Raw genomic sequence first — 27,360 nt, 5'->3', positions numbered from 1 at the left:
CGCCACTTCCGAGTGCTTGGTGAAAATACATCTGGTCGACTAGGCCGCGGATTACTGTGGTGAGGTTCTTATCGACAGTCAACTCAGGCTGCATGCCAAGTAGATGTGTATCTCCGGGCTTGGGTCATGTGGAGTGAATGTCAAGAAGGGCAGCTCCGGAGCCTCACCCACATCGTTGGATCAAGAAGCGACGCATAAGGGTGTGTGTCCGCAATGTCAACGCGTTCTTTCTAAGGGGAGTACAGCGATGTCACGATGGCTAGCATGCACTACAGCCTGAGGTACATAATGCAACGCTTTCATACTGTGCCACAATTGACATCTCATCCACTCTACTTCCGAAGCTTGTCTGTCTGCCGGCCTCCATGTCTGCCGTTGGAGAGGAGAGGTGCAGAGGTACTCAACCGTTCCGTTTCAGTTTATCTCCCGCACGGTCAGTAAGGATCGTGACGTGCCGGAGCAAAGCAATGTGATTATGAGCATTCGACGCGATTATTGTGACTTCTGTGAAGCTACGACGGCCTGAACTGTGTCACTATGCTACCAATATAAGATTGACCCAGAGCACAATGTGGGGCTATGTCACAGCGTGATATTGCACGTGCCCTCCGCCAAAGGGTGACAACCCCGCCGGCGCTCAGCCACGATTTGGCAGGGAATTGGCAGGGAGGTCGATGCGTATTTCTGTATAGGCTCGGTCCCCTCCTCTCAAACAGAAAATCGAAAACGGTGTCTTTGTAGCAAGGGCACCCCGCAACAAAGTTACGGTCGCCGTTTTGTCAATTGGGCTCCCCTCGTCGAGCCTATGCGGATTTCGTACTTTTCCCCGCCAAAGCGTGACAGAAATGGCACGTGATGCCCCACGTTGTGCTCTGGGCCAATCTTAATTTGTGGGGATCGCACCACTACCAGGCTAGCACAAGACATATGTTTGATATTTTGGCACGAGTGAGTACCACTTGATCTGTAGCTGCGTGCATGGAGAAGCAGCAGTCTCGGGCAAGAATACGGGCACAAACTATGAAACGTAGATGTTGAGTCGTCGTTGACTTTGAAATGCTCGACATTCCGCTGGGGTGTCAGAGCATATGTCAGATTACGACCCGAGCCCTACGCTAGGAAAACAATCCACTGAACGCGGAACCACCTTTCCAAGAGGGCCTGATTCGTTGGAAGTCAAGGCGTCTCAACCGGGCACCGGGCATCGTCCCAGCCACAAGGCATGTGCGATCATCGTGACCCGGATAGTTGAGATGTCGGACTTGGGGTCCTGGTGTAACGATCGGCAGCTAGCGTCGCAGCGGGTGTTTACAGCAAGCGAAAGACGTACAGCGGCCATCATGGGCATGCACCTCAAGCTCGAGGGAGTCGTTGTCACGTGTACAGGCTCCTGTCCTCGGATGTTCGAGACCGCTCCAACAGAAGAAATTCAGTTTTAACGTCCAACAATAGACCACGGCATGAAAACCCTGTCGAATACAGGCCAGCATAGCCGGTCTGGCCCGCATGCCGGAACATGTCTACAATGCACACCAAGCCGGTCCTCGGGTTTTCACAACCGTTCAAACTGAGCCAGTTAGGCAGAGGCGTCGCATAGCACCTAGTATGCCTGGAATGTCAAGTTGAGGACAGAAAGAACTTGAGGTACGGTACCAAACTGGCAACATCTTCAACTCTGCAGCACTCCCGTCATGTTATCCCTGTCAGCGGGACTTGCGTTGGCCCACATCCTGCGGACACACTAGAGCAGGTTGCATGGATTACGACAACACGGGCCAAAAATATATGATTGTAGCAGCAGAATGCTTGCAAAGCACCACAACGAGACTGTATCACCGCTTGACCCAAGTGTACTAGCGACAAAGTGGTTAGCATATCATACTCGTGTGGAGAGTCAGGTGGACGTACAGCCTTGCGAGCCTTGGCGCGACCCGTCTTCTTACGCTCAACCATGCGAGGATCGCGCTTAAGCAGTTTCGCTGATGCGGAACAAGGAGTCAGTCTCAAGCCGCGAACACGATTCCCTCCAACGCACCTTTGCGGAGCAGAGGCTCAACATCTGGAGCATGTGCAGCGAGTGCCTTAGCAATGGCGAGGGTCACGGCGCCACTCTGGCCGGTGCTACCTCCGCCTCGGACGATGGCGAACACGTTGTACGCGCCGAGGAGACCGGCAATACGGAATGGACGCACGACGCGCTCACGGTCGCTGACGTGTGGGCTGTATACGCATTTAAAAGATGAGGAGCAGAAGCAATGGCTAGGGCGTAGCAGAACTCACAAATACTCAGACAAAGGAATATTGTTGATTAGGATACTTGTAGTGGAAACCTTGACCGGAGGGGCTGGGCTCTCGAAACCCTCGATGCTAGCAGCAATCGCTGGGGGAGATGACGACTCCGGAACATCTGGCGTTTGCGATGCAGTGACCTCGGTAGTAACCTCTTCAGTAGCCTCGGAGGGAGTGGCAGATGAGGCGGACTCGCCCTCTGCAGACTGAGCAGCGATGACCCAACACCGCGCTGTGCTTTCCTTTCTCCGCCCAATCGTGTACGACCGTCCGTACTCGTCAAACTTCACCGGCTTCCTCTTGCCCCTTGCCAGGATCGCGTCCTTGTTGTCCCTCTCGAACATACCAAGCACGCGTTGTATGCGTTCCGCCAGCTCGACGTGTCCGGCGACCTCCGCGAGCCGCCTGTACTCGTTCAGCTGGTTCAGCTGGGCGATAAACCGGCGGTACCGTGACGTCGTGAGCTTTGCGGACATGAGCTCGCCGAGGTCTAGCTTGTTTTTCCATACGCCATAGAGGGGAGGAAGGTTTTCCTGCGCGAAGCGAGGGAGGGGCAGCAGCTCGAGTTCCTGCAGAGCAGAGCGGGTGTGTTTTGCCGCGCTCTCGAGCGCAAGGAGCTGGTCGTAGTAGGTGGCGCGGCCGGTGTAGAAGGTAGGGGACTCGGGTTTTGGTTTGGGAGGAGGGACACGGGCTCTCTGGAGAGTCGAGAGAGAGGCGGGAGGGACGTACGCAGTGGTTGCGTACGTCCGGAACCGGAGTGCGCTCTTGGCGACGTGTCTAGCAATGTTCATGACAGGAGCAGTCCCCACAAAGAGCGAGAAGAGGCCTAGCGACGTCCGAGTCCGTGTCCCAGGCAGAGCTCGCTGTCGGTAACAGTGTCCAGCACCTCGGCAGGCGCTTACACCCACTGCCAATGCCGTGGGATCCTCCTGCCCAATGCAGCAGCATAGAGTGTCATAGACCGCGAACGCGCAGTGGCCAGGAACCGACGTCCTCGACGTGTAACACCTCTTTCTTGTTGACAATATCTCGGACCGGGGCTCTCGGAATTCATAGGCTTGCTGGTGCCTCCTGGATCAGACACTCTCGGACAGTGACATATCTCTCAGTACATTCCAAGGCAAATTCCACATGGCTGCTTCGGAGCAGAACTTCTCTGGGGCTCTGGCGACATGGAAGAGTATGTACTAACTCCATAGGACTGCACAACTCATACTGAGGACCGGATAGATATTAATCTCGCGGAACTACAGAAAACTCTCGATGCCCAGGGAATCGAGGTCGTGGAGAACCAGAAGGAGGGCGTTGTAGGGCGGAAGGCATTGGCAGACCGCACAAGAGGTGCGCGCAGCCTACTGTGAGATCTGTGTAGGTCATAACCCTTTTGGGCAGAGTTTAAGAAGAGTCCGGACGAGGAGAAGCTCACGGCAATCAAGGGCTTGCTGAAAGGTGCGTGTTGGTCCAGCCGTCCACACTACTGCCAACCAAGTTTCGTCTCTGCCAGCCTACCAGACCGAGATAGACAACCTGACGAAGCGTTGCAAGACCGCAGAGAATGCATTTCTAAACGTGTACAAAGTCCTAGCGGAAGCTCCAGATCCATACCCTCTCCTCGAGGCTGCTGTGGTGCGTTCCTATGGAATCGTTCGTGCGCATCTACCCTACAATGTCAATTGCGCATATTATAGGACCAGACGGTGAAAGTCGCGGAGGCGCGCGACTTGGAAGCCGAATTGCAACGCACTCGCGAAGAGAATGTTGACTTGCGCAAGCGGCTCAGCGAGACCTCTTCGCTGGAAAGCGCGAAGCGCAAGGCGGAGTCTCGTGTGGAGCAATTGGAACAGAAGGTTGGTTGTCAATCTACTTTGCTGTTGCAAACGCATATACTGACTTGGAGTGCAGATGGATGACCTCATACAGGAGAAGGTGACACAAAAGGAGAACGAGCTGAACGCCACGTATGACGAGAAGATGCGGAACTACGAGGAACGGTGCGTCTTCTCGTGCGAGATACTGTACATGGGTTCTTACGCATATCATCAGTGAGCAGGACCTCCAGCGCCAGCTTGCCCTGACGAAGAACCAGCTTCGCGACCTCCGGTCTTCTCATGAGTCGAACCAGGCTAAGCTGCTTGACCACACTCAACGGCAAGGTGTGACTACTGGCATTGTAATGGAAAGGCAGAGATATTGACACCCCTTCCAGATCAGGAGGTCGTAGCGAAACTCGCAGAACTGGACATGATGGTCGCTGACTTGGAACACGCGAACAGTCGTATAGCCACAGTCGAACGTCGTAACGTGTGTACCCACTCGTTTCGGGATGGGTTGTTGGTTTGTTTCTGAAAGGGATCATGTAGGAGCTCCTTCGCGCCGAGATCGAGGCGATGAAAAGCGGCCACGAAGGAACTGCGCGGTAAGCAAGGACATCCACTCGTCACTCGCTATTCTGCACTCACGCTTGGGCTCCGCTGCCAGCATCACGGAGTACGAGACCAAGGTTGCAGATCTGGAGACCGAGACCGACCGCCTCTCTCAAGCTTTCGAGGCCCAGAAGGCTGCCGCGGAGGAGGCTCAATCTGCGGCCTCCAAGAAGATCGACGAGCTTGGGCGGGAGATTCAGAAGAAGGTGCGGTTCCACCCTACCAATCTGGGACCTGGCTGGCTAACCATGAAAGATGTAGGCGGCCGAGGTCGACCAATACAAGGCCAAGCTCAAGCAGTATGCCGACTACGATGAGATCAAGCGAGAGCTTGAGATCATGAAGGTCAGATCGTCGGTCGCAAGGGCACCTCACGCAGAGATTGATACCCTTGGTAATAGTATGTCGAATTTGCCGGCCTAGAAGACGACGACGATGCAGAAGACGACGCGACACTCAATGGTGATGCCCTTGGTCTACACTTACCTGACCCCAACGCAGACAAGGCCAACGCCCAGCGGGGCAAACCCCTAGAGGTTCTTCTGGCTACGAAGAACAAGCGCATACTTGAAGAGCTCACCAAGTTCCGAGTATGTCTCCTTCATATATCCTGGCATCCTCGCCAGTACTCATGGCCCCCCTTCAGATCATGCACGGCGAGCTTGAGGCTGCGCTCCAGTCCGTCAAATCGCAATTGGAGGTAACAGAGTCGGAGCTGGACAAACAAAGAGCCCTAAATGAGAAGCTCGAGACCGACTTGCTCCAGATGGACCAGCGAAAAGGTGATACTGGTGATCGCGCTTCTTCTGCGAATGGCACGTCTACACCCGTGGATGTGCTGGCAAGCCTGGAGCTGGGCAAGAAGGCAGGGGTAAGCGTAGGAGAGCACGGGATAAACGACTTCGTACTAACTTGATATAATGCAACAGGAGTCACCGGCGAGGAGTACACCCATACCATTCGCCCCTTCAGCTGATACCTCAATCCTACCGATCGTGACCAGTCAGCGAGATCGCTTCAGGCAACGCAATGCAGAGCTCGAAGAAGAGCTGCGGAAGCAGTTCAACATCATCTCAGAGCTTCGAGCCGAAGTCAAGAGCCTACAAGCGGACAACCTGAAGCTGTACGAGAAGGTCCGGTACATGCAGAGCTATCGCGAAGACTCGTCGACCCGACCATCAAAGCTTGACCCGTTACCTTCGAACGCTGCTGGCCGTCCTGACGACATGAGCAAGTATCGTGCGAGATAGTACGTAGCAGAACCAGATGTGATCCGCTAAGGGCTTCGCTGACGCCGAGGATAGTGAGGAGGCCATGAACCCTTTCCAAGCCTTCCGCGGCAGAGTATGTTCCCCAGTGAGATGTCTGTGACGTGTGCCGCTGACAGTTTGTTAACAGGAAGCGACTCGGGCATACGAATCTCTGAACGTCCTAGAGCGAGGCGTGCTCGTGCTGACACGTGCGATACTAGGTAACCGACGGACTCGGACCGCCTTTATCTTCTATGCATTTGCACTGCATCTGCTTGTTTTGTTCACACTATATGAGTGCAGTACATCGTCTGGGTCGTCTGTGCAGCGTCCACAGAAACCTTACTAGCTGAGTACTTATGTTACGTTGCTCTCGGACTTTTACTAGTTAATGTTATACATCGCCGTTCAGTGGTTTCATACACGTCGCTATGCGCAGTACGGTGAAGGATGTTTCGGAGCGTGAGCTGTTTTACTCAAACCGAACGTCCAAGGTATATACCATCGAGTCGTTTCGACGTGCGGGATGGAATTCTTCCACCTTGACGTCCAGGCAGATCTTCCTCCCTGGGCTTCCAAAAGTCAAGGTTCCCTGAGTTAGATGGATCCTGGGGCAAACCGGCTTTTGCTGATCGAGAGCCATCTCGTTGATCGGCTTTGGTTCGGTGAGCTAAAAAGCTGTTGGCTCCGCGATCACGTCCACCCATAGTCGGTTGAAGTAAGTCGACCATTGATCGCTGGAACAGCTGCATCCCTGTCCAAAGATGATATGAATGGATGTCGGTTCGAGCGCAGAGGGTTTGATGAACGTGACGCAGATGGATGGGGTTGAGTCAGCAAGCTCGACAGCCAGCCCGTCCTCAAGCTCTTGGTCGGGGCGAGTGAGCTGTAGCCCACGTTGTCGCATACGGGAGATGAACCAGTAAGGGAAGAAGAACACATGAGGTCGATGAAGCCTTCTAGAACCGTGCATTCCAGGGAAGAACACAGGTTCCGCGCGTCGGGCGGTGGTCCAGTTCCGTAGAGACTACAACGGCGGTTATAGCCCGGAGGGGGATCGGGCCATGATGGTATATAACCGCCCTTTCGGGTTACTCAACCTGCAGTCGTCCATCGTCAGCGTCTTGATTGACGCAGCACTCTCCTCCACAGCTCTGCTGAGAAAGTGTGTGGAAGCCACGGTCGAGACGCAGGCCCACAGTGAGAGCCTTGGGACGAAATTCGGTAGGAAGGACGATGCGTCGGCAAGGGTTCGCGCTTCGGATCCAGAGTCAACTGGCGGATGCGGTCGAGGCGTTCTGGCTGTGAGGAGTATGTGATGCGGATTCCCTTTAGTGCCTGGTCTCCGGTCACATCCAGACTAGTGCGTTGGTCGAGGAGGCGTCGAGCCTCCGGTGACCACAGGGAGTGCGTGAGGGAGCACGCTTTGAGAGTCTTCGGGTCGTCAGCGAGGTTGGCGAGTATGGCGTGGTGCAACTCGACGGGGATGTCGTGTAGGGTCCTGGGGGTGTCCATTCTGAGGCGGGAGAGAGGTCAGATGAGGTTGCTAGTTGGTAACAAGAGGGCTTATAGAGGTGATAGACCAAAGGACATGGGCCTTTGGCCACAGACGAACTTGCCGGTCAACCGGTCATGGCTGACGGACCAAAGGGGAACAATGGAGAGCTTGAGACACCGCCCGCTTTGTGCTCGCGACATGGCTAGAATGCAGTGCATGAATGATAGTCGATGGGCAAAACGCTGTGACCTCTACGCCATCGTTCCACATCCGACTGTAGACACAACGTGTCCCAAAAGTTCCAACTAGTCTCTGGACTCCTCTTTGTTTCCCTCTAGAAGATGACAGTGACAGACACAGCAAAGGACTCATTACTACGACCACGGCCCGCCATGACTACTTGCTCGACGTCGCCCGCTGCACAATTCTCAGGCCACGGTTGTTGGGCAGCGCGCCCAACCGTGTGCGGATGAACGAGGCTGCCGTGTCCTTCGCATGATGAATATGGAACAGCACCTCGCAAACGGACGCGAAGCGTTCCTCTTGAAGCGTACAAGCGACCTTGTCCCAGTCAAAAGCCACGAGGTCTTTGCATGCCGCGCTCTGGGCTTTGATAACGAACTTGACAAGGCGGAGTTTGGGGGCTCGCACGGTGTCCAAAAGAGCCGGAACCCACGAGAGAGGGTCCATTCCCTGCGCCGAGCGCCTCAACTCCATCTTGAATTCGAGTAGCCGCAGCTCAGAGCAGTTGGCGGGTGTCAACGGAAGGGCTTCATTTGGAGGTCTGTCGTTAGCGACGTGGAAGATAAACAGAAAGCAGGCTACTTACGTGTGGAGACCGTCTCGGGGATTACTCTGACTCTCAGTTCACGAAGGCTGGGTCCGACTGCTCTGAGGAATTCGTTGAAGCTGCTGAGATTCCCGCTGGCGATGCCTATGTCGAGGAAGCGAACCGTTTGGAATGCCATCGGATGCTCGATCAGGGCCTGAACAACAGTTGCTGTCGAGACATCCCGTGGTTCGTTGTTGATGAGAGACAGTGACAGCAGCGTGGGTATGCTGACATTTGGGACGATAGATTGGTCGTAGGATCCCGACCTGCAACGTTCTACGTTGAGGTGACGGAGCTGTGTCAACCTTCCAATTAAGCTATGGAACGCTGCGGCGTCGTCGGCGCTGCAGTCCCGCAGACTTAGCTCCCGAAGAGACGGGGCGCTTGTAGCTACCGCCACGCAGACCCATGGGTCCGACAGATCAACATCCACAAGTCGCAGTCGCTGGAGACCCGACAGCTGCAGGTGCTTCGGTGGCCTGTGATGTCCTTTAACGCTGTTCAGCGTGAGCTCGCGAACTCGAGTGGCGAGCTGAGGACGGATAGCAAGCGTCGATGAGATCGCATCGCTGTTCCTCTGGCTCATGGCGATTCGGAGGTGAAGGTTGTGTTGGGCTCGCGGTAGCCACAACTTGCACGTAAGACAACAGGCCCTTAGCGTAGTCGGATCGCCTACGAGCAGGTCGAGGATGGCATCATGGAGCTCTGGAGGGAGGCTGCTGAGCGTGGCAGAAGACCGCATGTTTGCCAACAAAGAGTGGCGGCCGGACGAGGAAGTTTGTGGAGGATGAGTCGGCGGTTAGGCCAGGGAATGCGGTTAAGTACTATTTCACGCTGGAAGCACAGGCGTCTAATCGTGTTGACGTCTCAAGTGGCTCACCTGCTACGGGCACGAACACAAACGCGTACAGAAAGAGGACGACTTAGATTACACTTCGTATCCGTGCTTCGCAGCCAATATTAATCTCTAGCAATACAAGGGACGGGAGATACATCCACGAGGTATCCTGTGGATCAAGACGGTGATTGTCAGAGAAGGAAAGGGACGACGTTACTGATGCTTACCACCTTCACCGCAGCCCGAGCCGTTCGTCCTTCGTCATGGCTTCTCTCTTCTTCTTTGCCTCCTCCGCATGATGATATGGCTGGATGGGTGTGGAAGATGTCTTCGCCTGCGTAGTGCCCTGTTTCTTCGCCAGCTTCGCAGCTCTCTGGCGCGTTATCGCGTCGCTGACCTGCTGGACGTCCATTTCCGTCATCGGGATCATCGTGGGAGGCCTCCGAATCATATCTGCTTGCGACCAGCGATAGTTTCCAGTCTAGCGTAATGCTGTTCTGCGCACTGAGGTGACAGCGCAGCGACGTATACGCTGCGTGAGGAGAGAGAACGTGGAAGACGTGAAACAATGGCTGGACGGAGGTACTGCGGGCAGAGGGGACAAAGGGAGAAACGACTGCGGGCGCAGGCGCCCATTGTGCAACGTAAAACATCTCGCTCATCCGGCCTCCCTCCGCCTGCATCATACCTTCCTCCTGCGCACTCGCTTACGCCTTCCCTCTTCCGCCACGCACTGCAAATACTGTACTCGACCACTTGCATACCACCCAATAACTCACTATGGAGGCTCTCATGCGCGTCACCGACACTATCAAGTCCATTAGGGTCCGTCTGTCATGTCCTCCGCTCGCATGTCCCTGGGTCCTGACGTCTCTCGGCTGGGGCTGCTGTAGGAAACTCGCTTCAGCGCACTCCGTGCACCGACAGAGTTCTTTGACGTCAACCGCATCTCAAGACCTGCCGACCTGAACCAGGCAACACATGTGCGCACCCATCTCATCCTAGTGCATGTGCCCTCGTAGCTCATGCGATTTCGCAACTGGACATTCGCTATCGTTACGGACTATAGCGGATATCCTACAACACTCGCTACTTCTCAGGTGCGCGTCCAGTGTTAACATCCAGCCATTTCACAGAGGCTGACCCTGGTATGTAGGAAACTACGGCCTAATTGTGGCGCTCTTGGCCGTCTACGCTCTGTATGTCCGCGCGAGCGTATCCCCGTTGCCCTTGAGCCTGACATCGTTATAGTCTCACCAACTTCCTCCTCATCTTTGCTGTCCTCTTCCTTGTCGGCGGGTTCGCCGCGATCAACCGCTTCGGTACGTCATGTTACTGCACACCCCTCAGCAGCCTGACGTTCTAACGCTCCTCTGCCCTGTGCCCATCCTCGCCCCGCGCTCTCTGTGCAACCGCCGGAATGCATCGCGCCAAACCCAACTCTCACACGACCGCCTCGACCGCCATCCGCGTCCACCCACCCCGTTCCTCTCGGCTCACGTCAACGTCTCGTGCCCTCGCATCATTGCCAACATCCAACGAACATACACACCACGCCCTCAGCGCCCGACCCGATACAAGTCGGCGAGCACGTCGTCACTCAGAAGTCGCTCTACACCGGTCTCTTCGTGATCGGCATCCCCCTCCTCTATATCTCGTCCCCGTTCAGCACCTTCTTCTGGCTCGTCGGCGCCTCCGCCGTCCTCATCCTCGGTCACGCAACGATCATGGAGCCCGGCATCGAGAGCGAGTACGCCCAGGTCCAGGAGTCCGTCTAAACCCACTCCCCTCATCCCCGTCATCCCTCTTGCTCGTGAGACGGCAGCAGAGGCGGCCAGTGCGGACGTGCGGGTCCAGGTTTCTCAGTCCTCATCACCGTATCCGTATAGCGGAGGGGCGAGTGAGAGCGGGAGCGGCGGGCAAGATAGACATGTTCCGGATGGTCTGGCTCGTTTGGTGCTCGACGTGGTCCGGCGGCGGCGGGGTGTCGCTGGTAGCTGTTTGATTGGGTAGAATATCCTTGGACACGCAATCGTCTTACTTATCCCTTCGTCTTCATCCTCCCGGGACACTTTATCATGTTGTTCGTCCGCTCTGCTACCTTCCGACTCGTGCAACAAAAGTGAAACAAGCAGCGACTGTATTCACACCGCTCTGAAGATCCACGCAGAAGACGGAGGCTCGGTCGATCGTATACAATGACTAATAAGTAGTACATGGTCCGACGGCGTGAGCGTATGCAGGAACCGCAGACATCGAGGACAGATGATAGGGATGAGCGACAGCGACGAAAGCGCGAGTGGTACACGAACGTGATCGAATATGCGTTACATTCTAGGGATCGGGAGTGTCCAGTCTCCTGGAAGAGGCGGGACGGCGGGGGAGTCGGGGGGCGTGCGGTCATCCCGCTATAACAACGGCAGCCATTGTCCTGCGCGCGCGCACAACCGCGTCTCAGCAACAGCAGAGGCAGCGGAGAAACCGAAGCCGACAGCGGAGGACACGCACCGATGACGAGGCTGGGGAGGTCCATGATGTCCCGCCGGATCGAGAAGCAGAACGTGCACGGCACGGGCGCGCCGCTCGGCTTGAGGAGGACGCAGTGCGAGTACACGGACTGCGTCGTGTTCTCGAACGCGTGGTTCGCGAAGTTCTCCCAGTACTCGACCACCGACTGGTTCTCGAACAGCTGCGCCCGCCGTCCGCCCGCCCGTCAGCTCCACGCATCGAATCACCCCCAGAGAACCGATGGGACGCACCTCGTAGATGTACTTCCGCTTCCCGACGAGCTCCTCGCGCTCCCAGCCCGCGAGCATGCAGAACTCGGGGCCGACGAGGCAGATCTCGCCCGTGCGGCGCCACGCGACGGTCGGCGTGCCCGAGAACGAGACGAGCTTGTCGAGCTCGATGAGCGAGCGCTGGAAGCACTTCTCCACGAACACCTCGTCCTCCTCCGTCATCGGCATCTGCAGCGCGATGAACGACGGCCGCACGATCGCCAGCGCGCGCACGATCCGCAGGATGTCGTTCTTCTCGAATCTGCGTCGTCGTTGTCCGTGTTGTTGGTATTGTTCCCGTAGGGGGAGCGATGGACGTCGAGCGGGCCGAGGTGGCAGGGACCGGATGCGGAAAGGCGAGGAAAGGGAAAGAAGACCCCCAGCAGCACAGCACAGCACCCACACGCCCACACGCGCGAAGGTTCAGAGTTTCGGCAGAGGAAGTCGAGCCCGTTCGACGACAAACAGAGCAAGAAGGACCGCGTTGCGAGCAAGAAGACCAAAGACCGCACATCAGCACTCGACGTCCCACCCCGCAACCCCAAGCAAACACATGCGCGCCCAGCGACGGGCACACACGCACACAAACGACACGACGCACCTCCTGCTCATATGCTTCATCAAGAAGTGGTACCCCTCCGTGTAGTCGTACCCCTTCGTCACGTTCCTATACACGCTCTGCACCGCGCCCTCGCTCCCCACCCCGCTCGCGCCCGCCCCCGCCCCCGCGTTCAGCCACAGCGACGACCCGTTCCCGCTCCCCGCCGTCCCCCTCGGCGACGCCGCCGACATCGTCTGCCGCCGCGGGCGCACCAAGAACGACTGCGGCGACGGCGGCTCGTACGCCTGCCCCGGCGCAGGCACCTGCCCCTGCGCCTGCTCGTACCCCTCGTACTGCGCGGGCCCCGCCTGGCTCCCCTGCGCGGCATACCCTGTCGAGGGCGCGCCGTACTCCGCGGGCACGCCCCCCACGACCTGCGCGTCCGCCATCTGCGCCTGCTCGCCGTACGCCTGCGCGCCCCCCGAGCCCGAGCCTGACGCCGGGGGGTATCCGGGGGGATACTGCGCCTCGACGGGCGAGGGCCACGACGCGGCGGAGAGCCCCGACGACTGCGCGGGGACGTACTGCGCGCCCGCGGAGGAGGAGGAGGACGGCCCTGCCTGTGGCTGGGCCACGGTCGCGTGCGCCGCGGCGGGGGAGCCGTTGGAGGCGCCGGAGTCGGGGGAGCCCCCGAGGATGGCGGAGAGGATGGAGTACTCGAGGTTCGCGGCCTCGGCGGGGATGCCGTACTGGGCGGACGCCGCGGGGTTGACGCTGTACACGGGATACATCGCGTCCGGGGAGATGTACTGCTGGGGATGAGCGGGCGCCGACGGCGGCGGCGGCGGCGGCTGTTGAGGGGGGGACGGATCTGGGGGTTGCGCTGTGAGGCGGACCGTGTTTGAGTACGGGTATGGATACATGGCGCACGAGAGGAGCAGAGGGCGGGAAGGCACGTACAATGCGTCGTGGGCTCTGAGCTCTTGGAGGAGCCTTCTCCAGACTTTCCGCGCTTGAGGGCCTCTGAGATGAACGCTAAGCTCAAGCAGGCTATCCGGGACGGTCATGTGGTACTCGCCTAGCTCTTCTTCGTCCAGCAGGTACTTGGCTTTCTTGCGGTGGCCCTCGGTGCAGCTGTCAGCCATGCCACGCTTGACACAGCGCTGACATGGTCGTGCTGGTAAGGAAGGCGAGAAGGCAAGTCAGGATGTGAGTTTCCGGGGATAGAACGGTCGTGTGAGTGGAATGAGGATGCGGCGTCGTGAAGGCGGAAGGAAGCACGACGAGAACACTGTCGGTATCCGCCCATGACCGCAACAGATGCAGTAGACGATCCGAGGTGCGTACCCAATTTATAGGATGCCGGAATATAGAACGGCTGGCCAAACCTAGTGCAGCGCGGCTCGGGCGTCATGCGGTGAGCATGCGGACAAACCGGGCAGATAAGACAAGCGTCGCTTGCCCTGAATTCGCGTATGCAGAGACAATGACCAGAAGGGGTATGACGGCATAAACGCGTACATGAAAGGACAGGGGAACGCTCACTGCACGGCCAGTGGAAGGAGGCGGCGCTTTCAGTGCGGGTGGGGGGTTGGGAATTGCAAGTGCACAAGCAGAGAGCAAGGGAGAACGCATAGATGGACTCACAGTCATCGCAGGTGAGGTGTGCCTTCTGACAGTGGAAGCAGGCACGATTGGCCTTTTTCTTCTTGGGGCCGTCGCGTGTCCTGGACTGTGCTCGACCGTCGCGGTTGTCGTTCGCGCTGTCGGAGGTGCGCTTGCGCTTAGCTGTGGGTTTTTTCTTGGGGTCGGAGGCGGAACCAGAGGGGACGGGGGTGTTGTTCTCCGAGTTCGAGGAAGAGGAGGGCAGGGAGGGGTGTTGTGCGACGGGGGGAAGGGCCGAGCTGGAGGTCATTGCGGGGGCTATGGGCTGATGGCGTGTGGGGAGAGCAGAATGCATGGCTAGGAGGCTATTTGAGGTTGCATGGATAAGGAGGACGAGTGAGAAGGAGAAGGCGAAGGAGACGTCGGTCAAGGACAGGCCCTCCCAGCGCTTGTCCTGCCTGCCTCGCCCTCGAGCCGTCGCCCGGCTGCAAACGCCCGGACACGTAATGGCGATTGGACTGTTACGTCACGCGTCTATCCGCCTGCTGTCCGTCACGCCCGCCGTGTCCGTCGGACCGCTTGGCCGTCTTTGCCTTCTGTCTCTGCCGCGTTCGCTCCTTGACACACCCGGAGACGACGCCGACAATCGAGCGCATGTGTCCGGATCGTCCTCTTGTCTCCTTGGTCGCCCTCGTGAGCTAGCATGATGACGTCTGCCACCCTTTCCCGTGCTCTCTCTCAGCTCGAGCGCGCTATTGGTCGCCACTCTGCTCGCACTGAGTTCCGATGGATGCAGCATACTCTCGACAACCCGCCTCCTGCGATACCACCCTCGGCAAACACACTTGAAGAGATGGTCAATAGACGACTGTCCGGAGAACCTCTGCAGTACATCCTCGGTGAGTGCAAACCATCCTTTCCTTCTACCAGCATCATTGTGTCCTGCCCCCACGCCACTCAAACGGTACGTCCCTCGGGACACCCATGCCGCTCGAAGCTACGAAAACCGTCGGCTCGACTCTTGTGACCCCCGCAGTAACGCCCGATCCCAGAATATGTTTAGCACCTATGTATTCGGTATATGAGATGTCAAACTCTTCTTGGCTTTGAGGCGGAATGCCCGAGCGGTATAGGCTTCGTCACTTCCGAAGCACGCTCTTCCACCGTCTCACCCGCATGTCTCTAAGCGCTCCCCTGGCGCCGCGATTTGCATGCATGGGTTTAAAAAGTCGTGCTCATGTGAATGCCGTTGTGACGAACGATGCTCATGTATGCTGTCGCGTTGTTCGCCCCAGCACGGAACAATAAGCCGGTTCACCGTTGAGGATCTTCCTACGATAGACATCGCCTCAACGCTATCTACGACGAGCACTCACGAGAGCGTTTCCCCTCCCGTTCCGCACCATGCCTCGCTCGCAACCAGCACATGCACTCACGCACCGTACGCACCAGGCTCACAGCCCTTCGGCCCCCTCAACCTCGCAGTCCGGCCCCCCGTCCTCATCCCCCGCCCCGAAACGGAAGATTGGACGATCCGCCTCGCCTCGCTGCTCACCCCCTCCCCCGCGCGCCCCCTCAAAGTCCTCGACCTCTGCACCGGGTCCGGCTGCATCCCCCTCCTCCTCTGCCATCTCTGGCCGCCCGGCTCCGCACACGCGACCGGGGTCGACGTCTCCCCCGCCGCCGTCCGCCTCGCCACGGACAACGCCGCCCTCTGCGGGATCCCCCCGCCGTCCCTCGGCCCAGACGCAGCTCGCGGACCCCCGCCCGCTCCGGCCCTCCCGCAGAAGAACACCTTCACCACGCTCCTCGCCGACCTCACGCGCCCCACCTTCGCGCACGACCCCCGCCTCGCGCCGCCGTACGACCTCCTCACCGCGAACCCCCCATACATCCCCCGCGCGCAGTACGAGCGCCTCCCGGCGTCCGTCCGGGACTTCGAGGACGTCCGCGCGCTCCTGGGAGAGACGCCCGAGTGTGCGGAGGGCAGCACGGTGGCTGATGATCGGGTGCCGGCGGCGGACCGGGCGAAGGGCCTGGGGTTCTATTACCGGATCGCGGAGCTCGTCGGGGCGCACGGCCTGCTGCGCCGCGGTGGGGGGACGCTCGCGCTGGAGGTGGGCGACGGGCAGGCGGGGGACGTGGTGCGGATCGTCGAGGGCAGGGCGCGCGTGAGTGAGATCGACGTTTGGCGGGACCCGTGGGGGAAGGCGCGTGTTGTGTTTGCGCGCGCGTAGGACAGCGTGGTCGAGTCGTCGGACGTGAAGGCCTCATATCGCGTGTGCATCTGCGCGCTTGGTATTCTTTACCGTGCGACGAGGTTGTGTGGCATGTCGCACGGCCTGCCGTTAACCTCTGTCTCGCTCTCAGCCGCCTGCTTCTCGTCCCCACAGTAGCCTGCCTCCCCCCCCCCTGCTGCCACGACTTCCCTGGCAGACGCCCACCCCCGCCTCTCCCCGAGAGCCACTGCAGCCTTCGCTGCAGGAACAGCGCAACCCGAGGCACTGCAGTTCTCCGGCGTCCGGCCGGGTCGGCAAGACGTCAAGAAAGTACGCAACACGCGACGGGAACACGACGAGCACCGAGATCGCGACGTCCCCGTGCGTGACACGTGCAGCGACTTCTCCACCTGCTCCGCCCTACCCCTCGCGCAGGACGGTCGCGAGCCGCGGGCACGGCGGTGGTGCTCCTCGCGGTCCCGCGCGACCGGGTGCCATATCGTGACACGACCCGTCGCGATGCCCCGCGCGTGCCAGGCCGCACGGGCCGTGGGCAGGTCGGACATTAATCCCAGTGAGAACGTGCCGGATTCAGGTCGATATGCGTCGATTTTGATCGTATATAGTCGGGCAACCCGAAATCACACGAACACTTGCCATATTTACGACCGTTTTCGTAATGAGTCGTATAGCGCCGTGCAAACCCCCAATATAATACTAATCCTGTCGATTTGGGTCGATGGGGATTGTCAGCAATTGATTGTGCTCGAGAAATTTTGGGCTGGGTAGTTTCAGGTCGTCTTGATGCAGAGCACGCCATTGATTGATATTTGGGGAATATCTGTATTCATTCGTATAGACTCGTATGACTATGTGATACAATATAGCTACAATTGGGCACGGTTGCGGTCAGGTCTCGCTATACGTACCGAGCGTAAGTGCACTATTTCGCTGATGCGCTGGTAGAGGGGTACAGACAATGGGACAATTCTTTAAGCATCAGGGGAGGAGTCGAGAGCTAGAGAAGGACAGTATGAGAATGTTGCACAGCACATGTATGCAATCGTAAGATACATTACTGTTTGTCCCCTCAAGCGACTGCGTGTGCCAGGTCGAACGTGAGAGGATGCGCTGGGAAGGTGAGTGCCGCCTCCATACCAGTAGCAACTTGGGTAACCACATACCTCCAAGAATGTTCGACATACATAACATAACATTACTCACCTAGGGTGGTGTTGCGACGGCAACACCATGCACCACAACTCACCTTCTGCTCATAGTCTAGACCACAAGACACACCTTCATAACTCTCTCCAACCCCAACGTACCTTCGTGACACCATTGCACAGTGTCTGCGCTGCATTTTCACCAAGATAGAACCGGCTGTTGGTCGAGCAGAAAGAAGAAAGGTTGCAGAATAGGCAGAGGACGGCGGTAGTCAGTGCAAGCAGCAACTCCACCACAATGACGTCACCATGTTTAGGGCAGGTTCCTACTGCCAGAGAACAGAGACTTCGTGTCTCCGGACCTTGCAGTACTTAAAACAATCACAGTAGAGATGTTTGGGAGGAGGTGGCATCCTTGAGATGGTCCCATAGTGGGTGAAACCATGGGAGAGGGCTGCGGATGCCTGGCTCAATTGTCTGATGGGAGCAGGCACTGAGAGGAGGCAGAAGCCTTACACGGCAGAGAGAGGTCGGACTCGCGCGCAATACTAGAGACAGACACAAGCTAGGCTAAGGCCTTACAGGGCCACAAGCTAAGGCATTACGTAGCTACAGCTAGCTAGAGAGATACTAGCATGCATAGACATCATGCCCTTAGAGATATGTACGTCCGATCTCGCGACCATATGGCTAACACAGACGTCAAATGGGCGCTAAAAACCGCCCATCCGACCTGAATCGACATAGCACGAGTATGTACAGCCAAATACAATCTTACACGCCCCAAATCGACCTGAATCCGGCACGTTCTCACTGGGCATTAATCGTGAGAATGGAGCGAATCGCGAGCGCGAGCGTTGGGCCGGCGCTGTGTACCCGCCAGGAGGAGCACTCGTTCGCAGGGACGGATCGCGGACCGTGCGGTGCTGGACGCGGGGTACTACGTGGCTGCCGACGAGCACGCCTGCGACGACCGCTAGTGCGGGGGCCTGTCTGTGAGCGTCGATAGGGCACTTGCGATGCGCTGTGGTCTTTGAGCTACGTGTGTCTGTCGGGACCCCGAGCCTGAGCTCATCCTCGACGTCGACGTGCTCGTCGTTGACAGCTTCCACGTCGATGGCAGTTACGACATTCCGAGCGGGGTGTGTGCCAGTGTCCGATAGGGCCTGTTGATCGCTTGACAATTGTCAGTCGTAGATATAGTGACGCTGAAGACGATGAGAGAGACAGCAAAGACGAAGCTCGATGGTGCATTCTTGTTTTCTCGTGTCAAACGCTGATTTTGAATACAGACGTCGAATACGGTCCCTTCCTCTTCTGGCGCGCGACGTCACGTCACTTCATTAAGGCGGCTCATAGACGCCCATGACCTGTGCCCTGGGACCATCGAGATCCAGTTGTTGGTCCATTTCTCGAGGACGCCAGGCCTCTCGCATTTTTGCTTTACCTCATCCTCATTAGCTCACGGTCAGCCTAAAGACGCGAGCATGTTCACCTTCGCGACCCAACACAGGAAGCAGTGGGAGGACGGGAGAGGCCGTCGTCGCTGTCGCGGGATGCGGTTATCTGCATGACAGGAACGGCGCAATATGCGATCGAATTCGTTCTGCCTCACGCAAGGCAATCTGACAGACTCGGAGCACCCCTGCTGTGCTCGGATCTCTGCTCCCGCGCCGCCCGCGGCACGATGCCCGGTGACGTCTCTCGCCCGCTCTCCCTCTACGGCCCCGATCCCATGGCTCTCGCTCCTTCCACTTTACTCTTTGCTTCTCCTCGTATCTGTTCTTTGGTCAAACCTAGACATGTCAACAGCTCTTAGCTTGCTGTACGCCCTCCGGAAACCCAAGATACTCTTCCGCTCACACGACAGGTCATCATATCATGTTACCGACATACCCAACCTCTCGGGAAAGGTAGAGTCTTTCCAATAGCATGCCCAGTGAAGTGAGCTCTGAGGTGCCGTATTTTTGTCAGGTCGCCTTGATCACAGGCGGGACGCAGGGAAAGGGGTTGGAGATCGCAAAGGTATTCGCCTCCGCCGAAGCACGCGTACTCATACTGGCGCGCGACGAAGATAAACCAGATGTTGCGCTCCTCCAGGTCAAGCAGCATTGTAGGGCACAGCAGATTTTTTCCCCGGATGTGAATCTTATCCAGTGCAATCTGGCTAATTTGGCGGATGTAAGGCGGGTCGGCGATATAGTGTCCGAGCAGGAGAGCCGTATAGACATCGTACGCCGGTCATTCCCGGATTGCCTTGCACCTCGCCTAACCTCCATGTAGGTGGTATGTGATGCCGGCATCGGCCTGCAAACTTTCGACGTCTCTGAAGACGGCATGGACCGCCACTTCGCCGTCTCGCATCTGGCCCACTTCCTCCTCATCAACCGCCTCCTCCCACTCCTCCACCGCACAGCGTCGGTACACCCTCACTCAGACTCGGACCCACCATCACCCTCCCGAGCACCGACTCGCCCTCGCATCATTTTCCTCGCGTCGGCCCTCCACTCCGTCGCGCCGCCAGACGCGCACTTCATCTCCAACGCGGAGCTCTCCTCCGAGTCCGGCTCCGCGGACTCCCCCCTCGCGCTCTACGCACGCGCGAAGCTCGCCTCCGTCCTCTTCGTCAAGTCCCTCGCGCGACACCTCGACCAGCACGTGCTCGTGCTCTCAGTGGACCCAGGCGCGATCCACCCGAAGCAGCCCGAGCAGCTCTCCCGAGCCTTCGGCGCCGTCTGGGGCAGCGCGCTCAGAGTGCTCACATCGCCGTTCGAGCGCTCGGTGGACGAGGCGTGCCTGGCTGCGCTGTGGGCGGCGACGGCACCCGAGCTCGAGGAGGAGTGGCAGCGGTGGCAGGGCGCGTACGTCTCCGCGGTGGGCGTCGCGGGCGAGGGGAGCGAGATGGCGCGCGACGGGATGCGCGAGGAGCAGCTGTGGAGGATGAGCGCGAGCCTTCTGAGGACGAGTCTGGGCGAGGACGCGTTGCGGCCGTGGTCGGGTTGGTGAACTGGATGAGTCGTGTCTGCGATGTCGCCATTACCCGTAGCTGAACCTCAATGGACAGCTCAGTCCCTCGCTCGCTCGGTCCGCCCATGCGTAACTTCCTGTTCCCGACCTGCCAATCTGCCGTGAAGCTTACACGTATACGCACTTACGTGAGTGATTGCAGTGTGCGCGTCTCCTGGACGTCACCCAGAGCGGCAACTTGCCGTACAGCCGTATCGGAGTGTCGTGGGTTTCTGGAGCTGTCCCACGCGCACTAAACTGCCTACATAACTCGTCCGAACGGTCGTCATGGATCGAGACCTGGACATATTGACAAAAATCCGGAGACAAAGTACGCAGACGAATTTGCGCTCGAAGTTGAGAGTGGGGAAGACGTCACACATGTGCGTGTCCACCGGTACGTGTGTCAGTCAGTTCGGCCTTCGATTGTTTGACCTTGCACAGGCTACGGCGACTTAGAGCCAATGGATGCTCGCCATTACCTTCAGTGAGCCGCCGAAGCCTTCTAGGATGGAACGTTTCCGTAAGATGTTCGCATGCAAAGTCAGATGTCAATGACCGTAATTCGTCTCCGTCGGAAGAGGATAAGTGGGTAAGCACAGAGGAGGCCATGGACTGCACGCCTGTTACAATGCCCCTCCCCAACATCACCCCTCCCGAGTTCCTGCCATTCCCCAGACCGTTTCCTACAGAGGTGGAAGAACTCATGATTGACCTCCTCTCGGACCATCCTCGAGCGCTGTGCGGTTGTTCTCTGACTTGCCGCAGATGGTTCCCGCGCAGCCGCTATCGCCTACTCTGCTCAGTGTCGATCAAATCGAGGGCGGGACTCGCGTCCCTCTGCAAGTTGCTCGACAGCCACCCCCTTTACCGGACGTGGATCTGCTCGGTGGCAGTGACGCCGATCGTCGAAGAGGAGGCGCTGCTGCTCTCCGGAGTCTTCCCCACACCGCTGCTGTCCACCCGGCTACCTAATCTACGCCGGTGGGATATTATACACCGCGCGTCCCGCTCTCGCATCCCCTCCAACGAGCAGAGCCTTTCGTTCCACAAAGCGACCCTCACGCAGCTTCAATGCTATTCTTCGTCTATCGAAGAGCTGCGACTCAGCGCCCTTCGATTCACGTCCGCTGCAGAACTTATGCGCCTCGTCGGATCCTTCCCGTGCCTTCGTTGTTTAGCATGGGACGACATCGGCTTTGACTCGGGGCGCGATCACTTGCACGAGGCGAATAGACTCCTTGCTTATCGGCGACTAGGAGGTCTGACCACGTTGGACGTGAGTCGTACTTTTGGTTCACTGTTCATGAATTCATGTTGTCGTCCCTGATAGGTCAGCATTGGGTTACAAAACGCACCTATCATCAATTTCATCCTCGAAGTCGTGCACTCTACTCTCAGAGCGCTCATCCTTCGTCAGCCGAAGGATGCCGAATGGACATCTGGTGAGCTGGTAACCTCCTGGTGAGGGGGACTGTTCTCTCTTCTTACGTACCTGCTTTCCGCGAACCTTCAGCGCTTCCACCCAGAGTGAATGAGCCATCCCTGCGTCGACTCGGCGCCCTCACCTTGCACATGAATCACAACTCCGACGTCGCGGCAGTCCCATTCGATTGGCTTCCCTTGTTGTCTGAGGCGTTCCGGACGCTCCAAACATTCGACTGCGCTTCCACGTTAACAACGTTCACACTCCACATCCACTTCCGCAGCGAAGCTCCCGGCCCGCGGCCCCGTCTGCGGAAACCATCCCGACTCTCCGGCGTCTCCCGCTCCCTACGTTTCCTCAACGACGGGGAGCGATGCCAGCGGCTGAAGGGTGTCCTCCACGAGCACTCTCATCTGCACCGGTTCGCCGTCAGTGTGCACTTCCCACGCGAACAACGGAGAAGGGCGCTATTGCTGAGGCATCTGAGGGAGGAGGGCTTTTTCGCCCTGCACTGGGTGGGCTTGCTCGGAGTCGACCCGGGGTCGAACGGTATGTGGCAGGATTCGGCATGATGTCGCGGAGCTTGCAGCGCTGACCCCTGACTGTGCGCGCCAGCATGCGTTGCGTCGCATCGAGAGCCCCGGGACGCGGGTGAGTCTTGGACTGTGCAGATCGTACGCGGCTGCGCGGGTGCGAGCGTCGGAAGTTCAGGACCCCCTGCCACGGAAAACGGAGATGAATCCCGATAGTTCTACTAGGCCCCGGGCATCCCTTCACTGTCGATACGAAGAACATGATGCGGATGATCAAGGACCCATCGCAGAAACAGTCGTACAGGTTTGGTCTTATCCTTGAATGTATCTGGATGGCAGGCTTTGAGCGGCGAACATCTCAGGATCCACCCATCGCTTAATGAACGCCGTGTTACTGTACAGAACTTGGCAATGCAGGCGTCTGTCGCATGGCCCACCGTATGGCTGCAATGAGGCTGCTCAAGGGCGGGCGCACCCAACCGCTTCCACCTCCCACTTCCTCCGCACCACGATGATACCACCGACAAGGCTGTTGCCCATAGAAATTGAGGAAAACATCCTCGACCACCTCTCCGACCATCCTCAAACGCTCGCAATTGTGCTTTGACTTGCCGCAGATGGCTCCGCCGTAGCCGCTTCCACCTTCTTCGCGCCGTTTGCCTCAGGACAAGAGAGGGTATCGCTTCGCTCTGCGGCTTCCTCGACGTCAACCCCCAGTGCCGACAATGGGTCCGCTCAGTCACCATAGCGCCAATCGTCGAAAGACACACCCAGCTGGTCTTGGAGACCTTTCCCGTCCCCTTACTCGCGGCCCGGCCAAACTTGCGCAGATGGGAGATTCGGGGTGCGGAGATGAGCGATCCATCGCGTCGACGCGCTTTGTTCTTCCACAAGGCTGCTCTGGCTCGGCTGAGGTACTGGCCGATCGAAGAGCTGCATCTTCGCTCTGTCAGGGTGACGCCTATCGCCGAACTCATACGGCTGGTCGGCTCCTTTCCTCGCCTACGCCATCTAGGATGGTACGATGCCTACTTTGATGTGGTGCAGCATCAGATATATGAGGAACACAAACTCCCTACTTACCCTCGCCTATGTGCTCACATAACAACGCTGGATGTAAGTCATTCGAATTTTATAACGCGGTAGCGAACAGACCAGGGCATACGCTCAACTGCTGTCGACAGCTCGACTTCAGAGACCGAGATGTACCCGTCATAGGGCTCGTCCTGCAGATAGTTCATCCCACTCTACAGGAACTTACTCTCCGACAAGCAAGGGGCGGTGTATGGGAGCACCTGAACGAAGGTGCGATATGTGTGCCGTGACTAACACGAGCAAGTTTGGGATATCTGCTCATTTGGAAACCATTCATCAGGTCTTGCCATCCTCGCGAATATGCGGCCGCTGTCCAGTCGCGCGAGTTGACACTGCATACCCGCGGCTCCTTCGACCAGTCGATTAGGGGCCTTCCAGGACACCAGACCTACTGGGGTGCACCTCCGGCCTGCATGCCTTTACACTCGGCGTCCACATTCACACAAGCTGTCATCTATCTAGCTGTCCTCATGGGGATATCGCCTTTGCCCTGGAGCTTGCTGGAGTTGCAGGCAGAGGAGTATACGAGCAGCTGGAGGAACTTCTTCTAAAACATCCACAACTGGCGCGATTCACTGTCACTCTGCATCGTCCCCGCCACGGGGAGACTCGGGAGGCGTTGTTGAGATTGTTCAAAGAGCGATGATTTTGGAGACTGTATCGAAGGGGTTTGCTCAGAGTTGAATCTCCCTCAGGTGCGTCAGCTTCGTTTCGACCTTCAGCCTGCGGCATACCGCGTTAGGAAACTGACTAGGAGATCATTACAATTCATAGGGTTCGACATCCAGCCGTTAGTGCCTCATGGAGGTGGCCCAGTAATCGCCCTTGGCGCGTCCACCGATGGCAATTGGGTGATCAGCAAATCCTCGACTGTTAAAGTCGTGTGGCACGCCATGAGGCGCACCGTCATGCACGAATGGCTCGAACTGCCTTGGTCGACGACCCATCCGCAACATGCATTCCGGTTTACATTTTCAGCCAGCAGCGACCACCTCATCTGCTCCTCTGGGCGAAATTACTGGTGGGTTCGGTCGCCATCCTACCCTCGACTGCCGATGGACATCTGACGGCAGGCGTCTCATATCCGTGCACCTCGACCACACAGGGCACTCTATCATGAGGTCCGGGACGCACAGACGTTCGAGGTATTGCAGTTCCGGGCAGAGCGTAGAGTCGGGCCATGCGTTGCTTGCGGGACGTTCGCTGGATATGCACCACGCGGTCGATTTCACGCCCTGCACGCGGGACTTTGGTCCCCCTTGCGTTGCGGAGGCGCGGGGCCACACGCTCGCAGGATACGACGGCAACTCGCCCTACATGCCCAAAGTCAACGTAGCAACCCCAGAAGACCCTTGGACTGACAGGTTGCAGCTTCTACTTCAGTCCGTGACTCTAAGTGCTTTGGATGACTCGAGTAGACTGCAGGCCTCGAAGTTGCAATGCGACCTCGCTTCGGGCGAACACTCGAGGTTACGACTGCATAAGGTCGCAGATTGGCCGTTGATTACCTGTGTTCGGTTTGCTTGGGACCGTAGAGATCTCCCCACATGTATGGGGTTTTCACCGGACGGGCGGACACTCTGGTGGGGAACGAGAGGAGGGATGGTGCATTCTCGTACGCTATGTTGGCATGCATCGAACGGAATGGACGTTACTGTCGTATTTATCTCCATCCTTGTTAGCCGGTGGCGTACAGGCAGGGAAGGTGCATGCATGATGCTCATCCTCTGACTGTATATGGACCGTCAGATAGATCGCAAGATTCTGCTTCTCTCGTGCAGCTCCGAATATTAATGTGGATGTGCGAAGCAAAGCTTGAATTTTGGGGCTACTGCAGTAGAGCGCGAAGAGAACACACATCCCGCTGAGCGTACATACAATCATCGTCCCCCAAAATGTGAATGTGGCCTGCTGACCAGCAGTGCGCCCGTGCACTTTTCTCGTGAAGGAAATAAGGTACGCCGTATAGATCGTCATGAAGAGAAGGCATGAACGGCTCATGAGACGACGGTCCACACACGGACGAGGTCGTCAGTGAAGCCACCGAACAGCGTCTGGCCGTCAGCAGACCAGGCGATAGAGACACACTCAGGCTCGCGTGCATTAGGGCTCTGAGCGAAGTCCGGCTTTAGATCATCGACGATGGATCTAGTACAAACGATGTGCCATCAGTAGAAGTAGAGTGACAACGAAGTTGGTAGCACGTACTTGCTCTCAAGATCGAAGATCTTGATGCAGGACGCGGTCGCCGCGCAGAGCCAGTAGCGGTTGGGAGAGAACACAAGGGCGTTGACAACGTCGCCAGCCTCAAGGGAGTAGAGGTGCTTGCCCTCGTTAAGGTCCCACAGCATGGTGATGCCGTCCTTGCCGCCGGACGCAGCGAGGGAACCGTCAGGCGAGACAGAGACGGTGTTGATGTAGCCGGTATGACCGTAGTGGTTGGTCTTGAGCTTGAACTTCGAAAGCTCCCAGACCTATCGAGAGAAAATCAGTAGGGGGAAACTCTGTGTAGACATGCACACAGTGCGGATGCATGTGGGGGAGGCAAGCGGATATACATACCTTTACGACCTTGTCCCATCCGCAAGAGACAATGACGGGATTCAAGACATTGGGGCTGAAGCGCACACACGATACCCTAGCAGAGGCACGTTCATGGACCGCTCCTGACCGCGTTACGGAAATGCAGCACTCACCACTCGGTGTGGCCGTCATCCTTGATGTCGTACTTGCACTCACCGAGGGTGTTCCACAGCTTGATTGTCCTGTCGCGCGAACCAGAGACAATCTGACGGTTGTCGGCAGAGAAGCTGACGGAGAGGACATCGGAGGTATGGCCGACGAAGCGACGGGTAGTATTGCCAGTGTTCAGATCCCACAGACGGAGCGTGTGATCCCACGACGAGGAGAGAGCGAATTGGCCGTCGGAGGAGATGACAACGTCGGAGACGAAGTGGTTGTGGCCGTGGAGGATGCGTTTCGGGTAACCGTATTGATCCTCGTCACGGGTGAGCTGCCAGACGATGATGGTCTTGTCTACAGAAGCACGTCAGACCTTGCCCCACAGTCGTACCTCGCGCTTCGCGCTGCCTGCTGAGAATGCGAACTCGAAGAGATAGACATACCACGAGACGCGGTGAGGATCATGTCAGGGTTTTCTGAGGAGGTGGCAATGGCAGTGATCCAGCCCTTGTGGCCGGCCATCGAGCCGAGGTAGCGAAGGGATTCCATGGTGCTAGGCGAGTGCTGGTTCACGTCGTCGTCGGCGTTGGTGTCGAGCTCGTCCCTACTTTGTGTACTTGCCTTCTCGAGACGCGGGATGCGCGCCAGGAGCGAGTGACAGCCACCGTGACTGGTACTGTATAGCTTCGGCAACGCCCGCATATAAAGGGATCCACAGATCATCCTGTCAATGCATCTCTCGATGTCTTGTGCTCGCCGGTCTATCTAAGACTATAGCATCTATGATCTTCTGTCAATTCACTGGGACATTACTCAATGCTGCATTCTAGGCGAGCTTAATCTACCGTACCTCAACGCACTATAAGACCATATGCGTCAGTCGGACGCGTCTGACGCGTCAGAGACGCGCGTCGTTCTAGGCAATGCAGACAATGGGCCCAAAATCGGTGTCCGAAACCTGGTGAGTATCTGTCCCATCCATATAGCTACTCGCTTTCCATCTCCGGTATGATGCCATATCTATATATTTGCTACTTCAGAGGGCTCTGGCCCAATGAGACTACATATTCCACCAAGATCTCTGACCCACCTCTTCATTTGTGTGCTTCGTAATCGACGTGCTCATCATGTTTCTTCCTCCTAGGTTCCGCCTTCGGCCGATAGCTCGTCTCATTGAAAT

The 27,360-nt window shown here is 57.7% G+C and overlaps 11 protein-coding genes across 11 annotated transcripts; 5 read left to right on the top strand and 6 right to left on the bottom strand.

Moving 5' to 3' along the window:
* Positions 1–1,620: 1,620 nt before the first annotated feature.
* On the bottom strand, positions 1,621–3,080 carry DICSQDRAFT_79481 (SSU ribosomal protein S9P; the record flags this gene model as incomplete). Its single annotated transcript, XM_007361948.1, has 4 exons — positions 1,621–1,853; positions 1,909–1,979; positions 2,036–2,220; positions 2,281–3,080. 4 exons carry the CDS (start codon positions 3,078–3,080, stop codon positions 1,833–1,835), a joined length of 1,077 nt encoding a protein of 358 aa, XP_007362010.1. The 3' UTR covers positions 1,621–1,832.
* Positions 3,081–3,420: 340 nt separating this feature from the next.
* Positions 3,421–6,311, top strand: DICSQDRAFT_50703 (uncharacterized protein; the record flags this gene model as incomplete). Its single annotated transcript, XM_007361947.1, has 16 exons — positions 3,421–3,469; positions 3,520–3,630; positions 3,682–3,738; positions 3,794–3,915; positions 3,978–4,136; positions 4,192–4,280; positions 4,333–4,442; positions 4,496–4,590; positions 4,650–4,705; positions 4,768–4,918; positions 4,974–5,057; positions 5,114–5,302; positions 5,359–5,589; positions 5,645–5,961; positions 6,017–6,056; positions 6,111–6,311. The coding sequence occupies 16 exons, from the start codon at positions 3,421–3,423 to the stop codon at positions 6,309–6,311; spliced, it is 2,061 nt and encodes a 686-aa protein (XP_007362009.1).
* A 57-nt stretch (positions 6,312–6,368) lies between these two features.
* DICSQDRAFT_132960 (uncharacterized protein) lies at positions 6,369–6,978 on the bottom strand. Its single transcript, XM_007361946.1, has one exon. The coding sequence runs from the start codon at positions 6,933–6,935 to the stop codon at positions 6,633–6,635; it is 303 nt and encodes a 100-aa protein (XP_007362008.1). The 5' UTR covers positions 6,936–6,978; the 3' UTR covers positions 6,369–6,632.
* An 878-nt stretch (positions 6,979–7,856) lies between these two features.
* On the bottom strand, positions 7,857–8,878 carry DICSQDRAFT_166409 (uncharacterized protein; the record flags this gene model as incomplete). The annotated part of the gene is made up of 2 exons (XM_007361945.1): positions 7,857–8,230; positions 8,290–8,878. 2 exons carry the CDS (start codon positions 8,876–8,878, stop codon positions 7,857–7,859), a joined length of 963 nt encoding a protein of 320 aa, XP_007362007.1.
* A 294-nt stretch (positions 8,879–9,172) lies between these two features.
* Positions 9,173–9,708, bottom strand: DICSQDRAFT_152589 (uncharacterized protein). The gene is made up of 2 exons (XM_007361944.1): positions 9,358–9,708; positions 9,173–9,299 (listed from the first exon to the last, which is right to left on the bottom strand). Exon 1 carries the CDS (start codon positions 9,579–9,581, stop codon positions 9,363–9,365), a length of 219 nt encoding a protein of 72 aa, XP_007362006.1. The 5' UTR covers positions 9,582–9,708; the 3' UTR covers positions 9,173–9,299; positions 9,358–9,362.
* Positions 9,709–9,832: 124 nt separating this feature from the next.
* On the top strand, positions 9,833–11,199 carry DICSQDRAFT_132958 (prenylated rab acceptor PRA1). Its single transcript, XM_007361943.1, has 6 exons — positions 9,833–9,955; positions 10,024–10,113; positions 10,200–10,230; positions 10,287–10,329; positions 10,382–10,452; positions 10,694–11,199. Exons 1-6 carry the CDS (start codon positions 9,911–9,913, stop codon positions 10,906–10,908), a joined length of 495 nt encoding a protein of 164 aa, XP_007362005.1. The 5' UTR covers positions 9,833–9,910; the 3' UTR covers positions 10,909–11,199.
* Positions 11,200–11,538: 339 nt separating this feature from the next.
* On the bottom strand, positions 11,539–14,363 carry DICSQDRAFT_144025 (uncharacterized protein; the record flags this gene model as incomplete). The annotated part of the gene is made up of 7 exons (XM_007361942.1): positions 11,539–11,561; positions 11,639–11,819; positions 11,890–12,169; positions 12,509–13,331; positions 13,409–13,471; positions 13,527–13,625; positions 14,096–14,363. 7 exons carry the CDS (start codon positions 14,361–14,363, stop codon positions 11,539–11,541), a joined length of 1,737 nt encoding a protein of 578 aa, XP_007362004.1.
* Positions 14,364–14,510: 147 nt separating this feature from the next.
* DICSQDRAFT_99138 (S-adenosyl-L-methionine-dependent methyltransferase) lies at positions 14,511–17,160 on the top strand. The gene is made up of 3 exons (XM_007361941.1): positions 14,511–14,952; positions 15,506–16,047; positions 16,087–17,160. The coding sequence occupies exons 1-3, from the start codon at positions 14,757–14,759 to the stop codon at positions 16,288–16,290; spliced, it is 942 nt and encodes a 313-aa protein (XP_007362003.1). The 5' UTR covers positions 14,511–14,756; the 3' UTR covers positions 16,291–17,160.
* A 2,080-nt stretch (positions 17,161–19,240) lies between these two features.
* On the top strand, positions 19,241–20,507 carry DICSQDRAFT_177964 (NAD(P)-binding protein; the record flags this gene model as incomplete). The annotated part of the gene is made up of 3 exons (XM_007361940.1): positions 19,241–19,351; positions 19,413–19,670; positions 19,722–20,507. The coding sequence occupies 3 exons, from the start codon at positions 19,241–19,243 to the stop codon at positions 20,442–20,444; spliced, it is 1,092 nt and encodes a 363-aa protein (XP_007362002.1). The 3' UTR covers positions 20,445–20,507.
* Positions 20,508–21,118: 611 nt separating this feature from the next.
* On the top strand, positions 21,119–22,130 carry DICSQDRAFT_152583 (uncharacterized protein; the record flags this gene model as incomplete). The annotated part of the gene is made up of 3 exons (XM_007361939.1): positions 21,119–21,723; positions 21,778–21,889; positions 21,961–22,130. Coding segments are annotated over exons 1-3 (855 nt in total), but the record flags the coding sequence as incomplete, so codon positions are not given.
* A 2,414-nt stretch (positions 22,131–24,544) lies between these two features.
* DICSQDRAFT_79463 (guanine nucleotide binding protein beta subunit) lies at positions 24,545–26,774 on the bottom strand. Its single transcript, XM_007361938.1, has 5 exons — positions 26,624–26,774; positions 26,195–26,534; positions 26,061–26,136; positions 25,707–25,972; positions 24,545–25,646 (listed from the first exon to the last, which is right to left on the bottom strand). Exons 1-5 carry the CDS (start codon positions 26,727–26,729, stop codon positions 25,496–25,498), a joined length of 939 nt encoding a protein of 312 aa, XP_007362000.1. The 5' UTR covers positions 26,730–26,774; the 3' UTR covers positions 24,545–25,495.
* Positions 26,775–27,360: the final 586 nt, after the last annotated feature.

The sequence above is a fragment of the Dichomitus squalens genome, assembly GCF_000275845.1.
Source record: "Dichomitus squalens LYAD-421 SS1 unplaced genomic scaffold DICSQscaffold_3, whole genome shotgun sequence".
Taxonomy (NCBI): Eukaryota; Fungi; Basidiomycota; class Agaricomycetes; order Polyporales; family Polyporaceae; genus Dichomitus; species Dichomitus squalens.
This window is presented reverse-complemented; position numbering and strand designations above follow the sequence as displayed.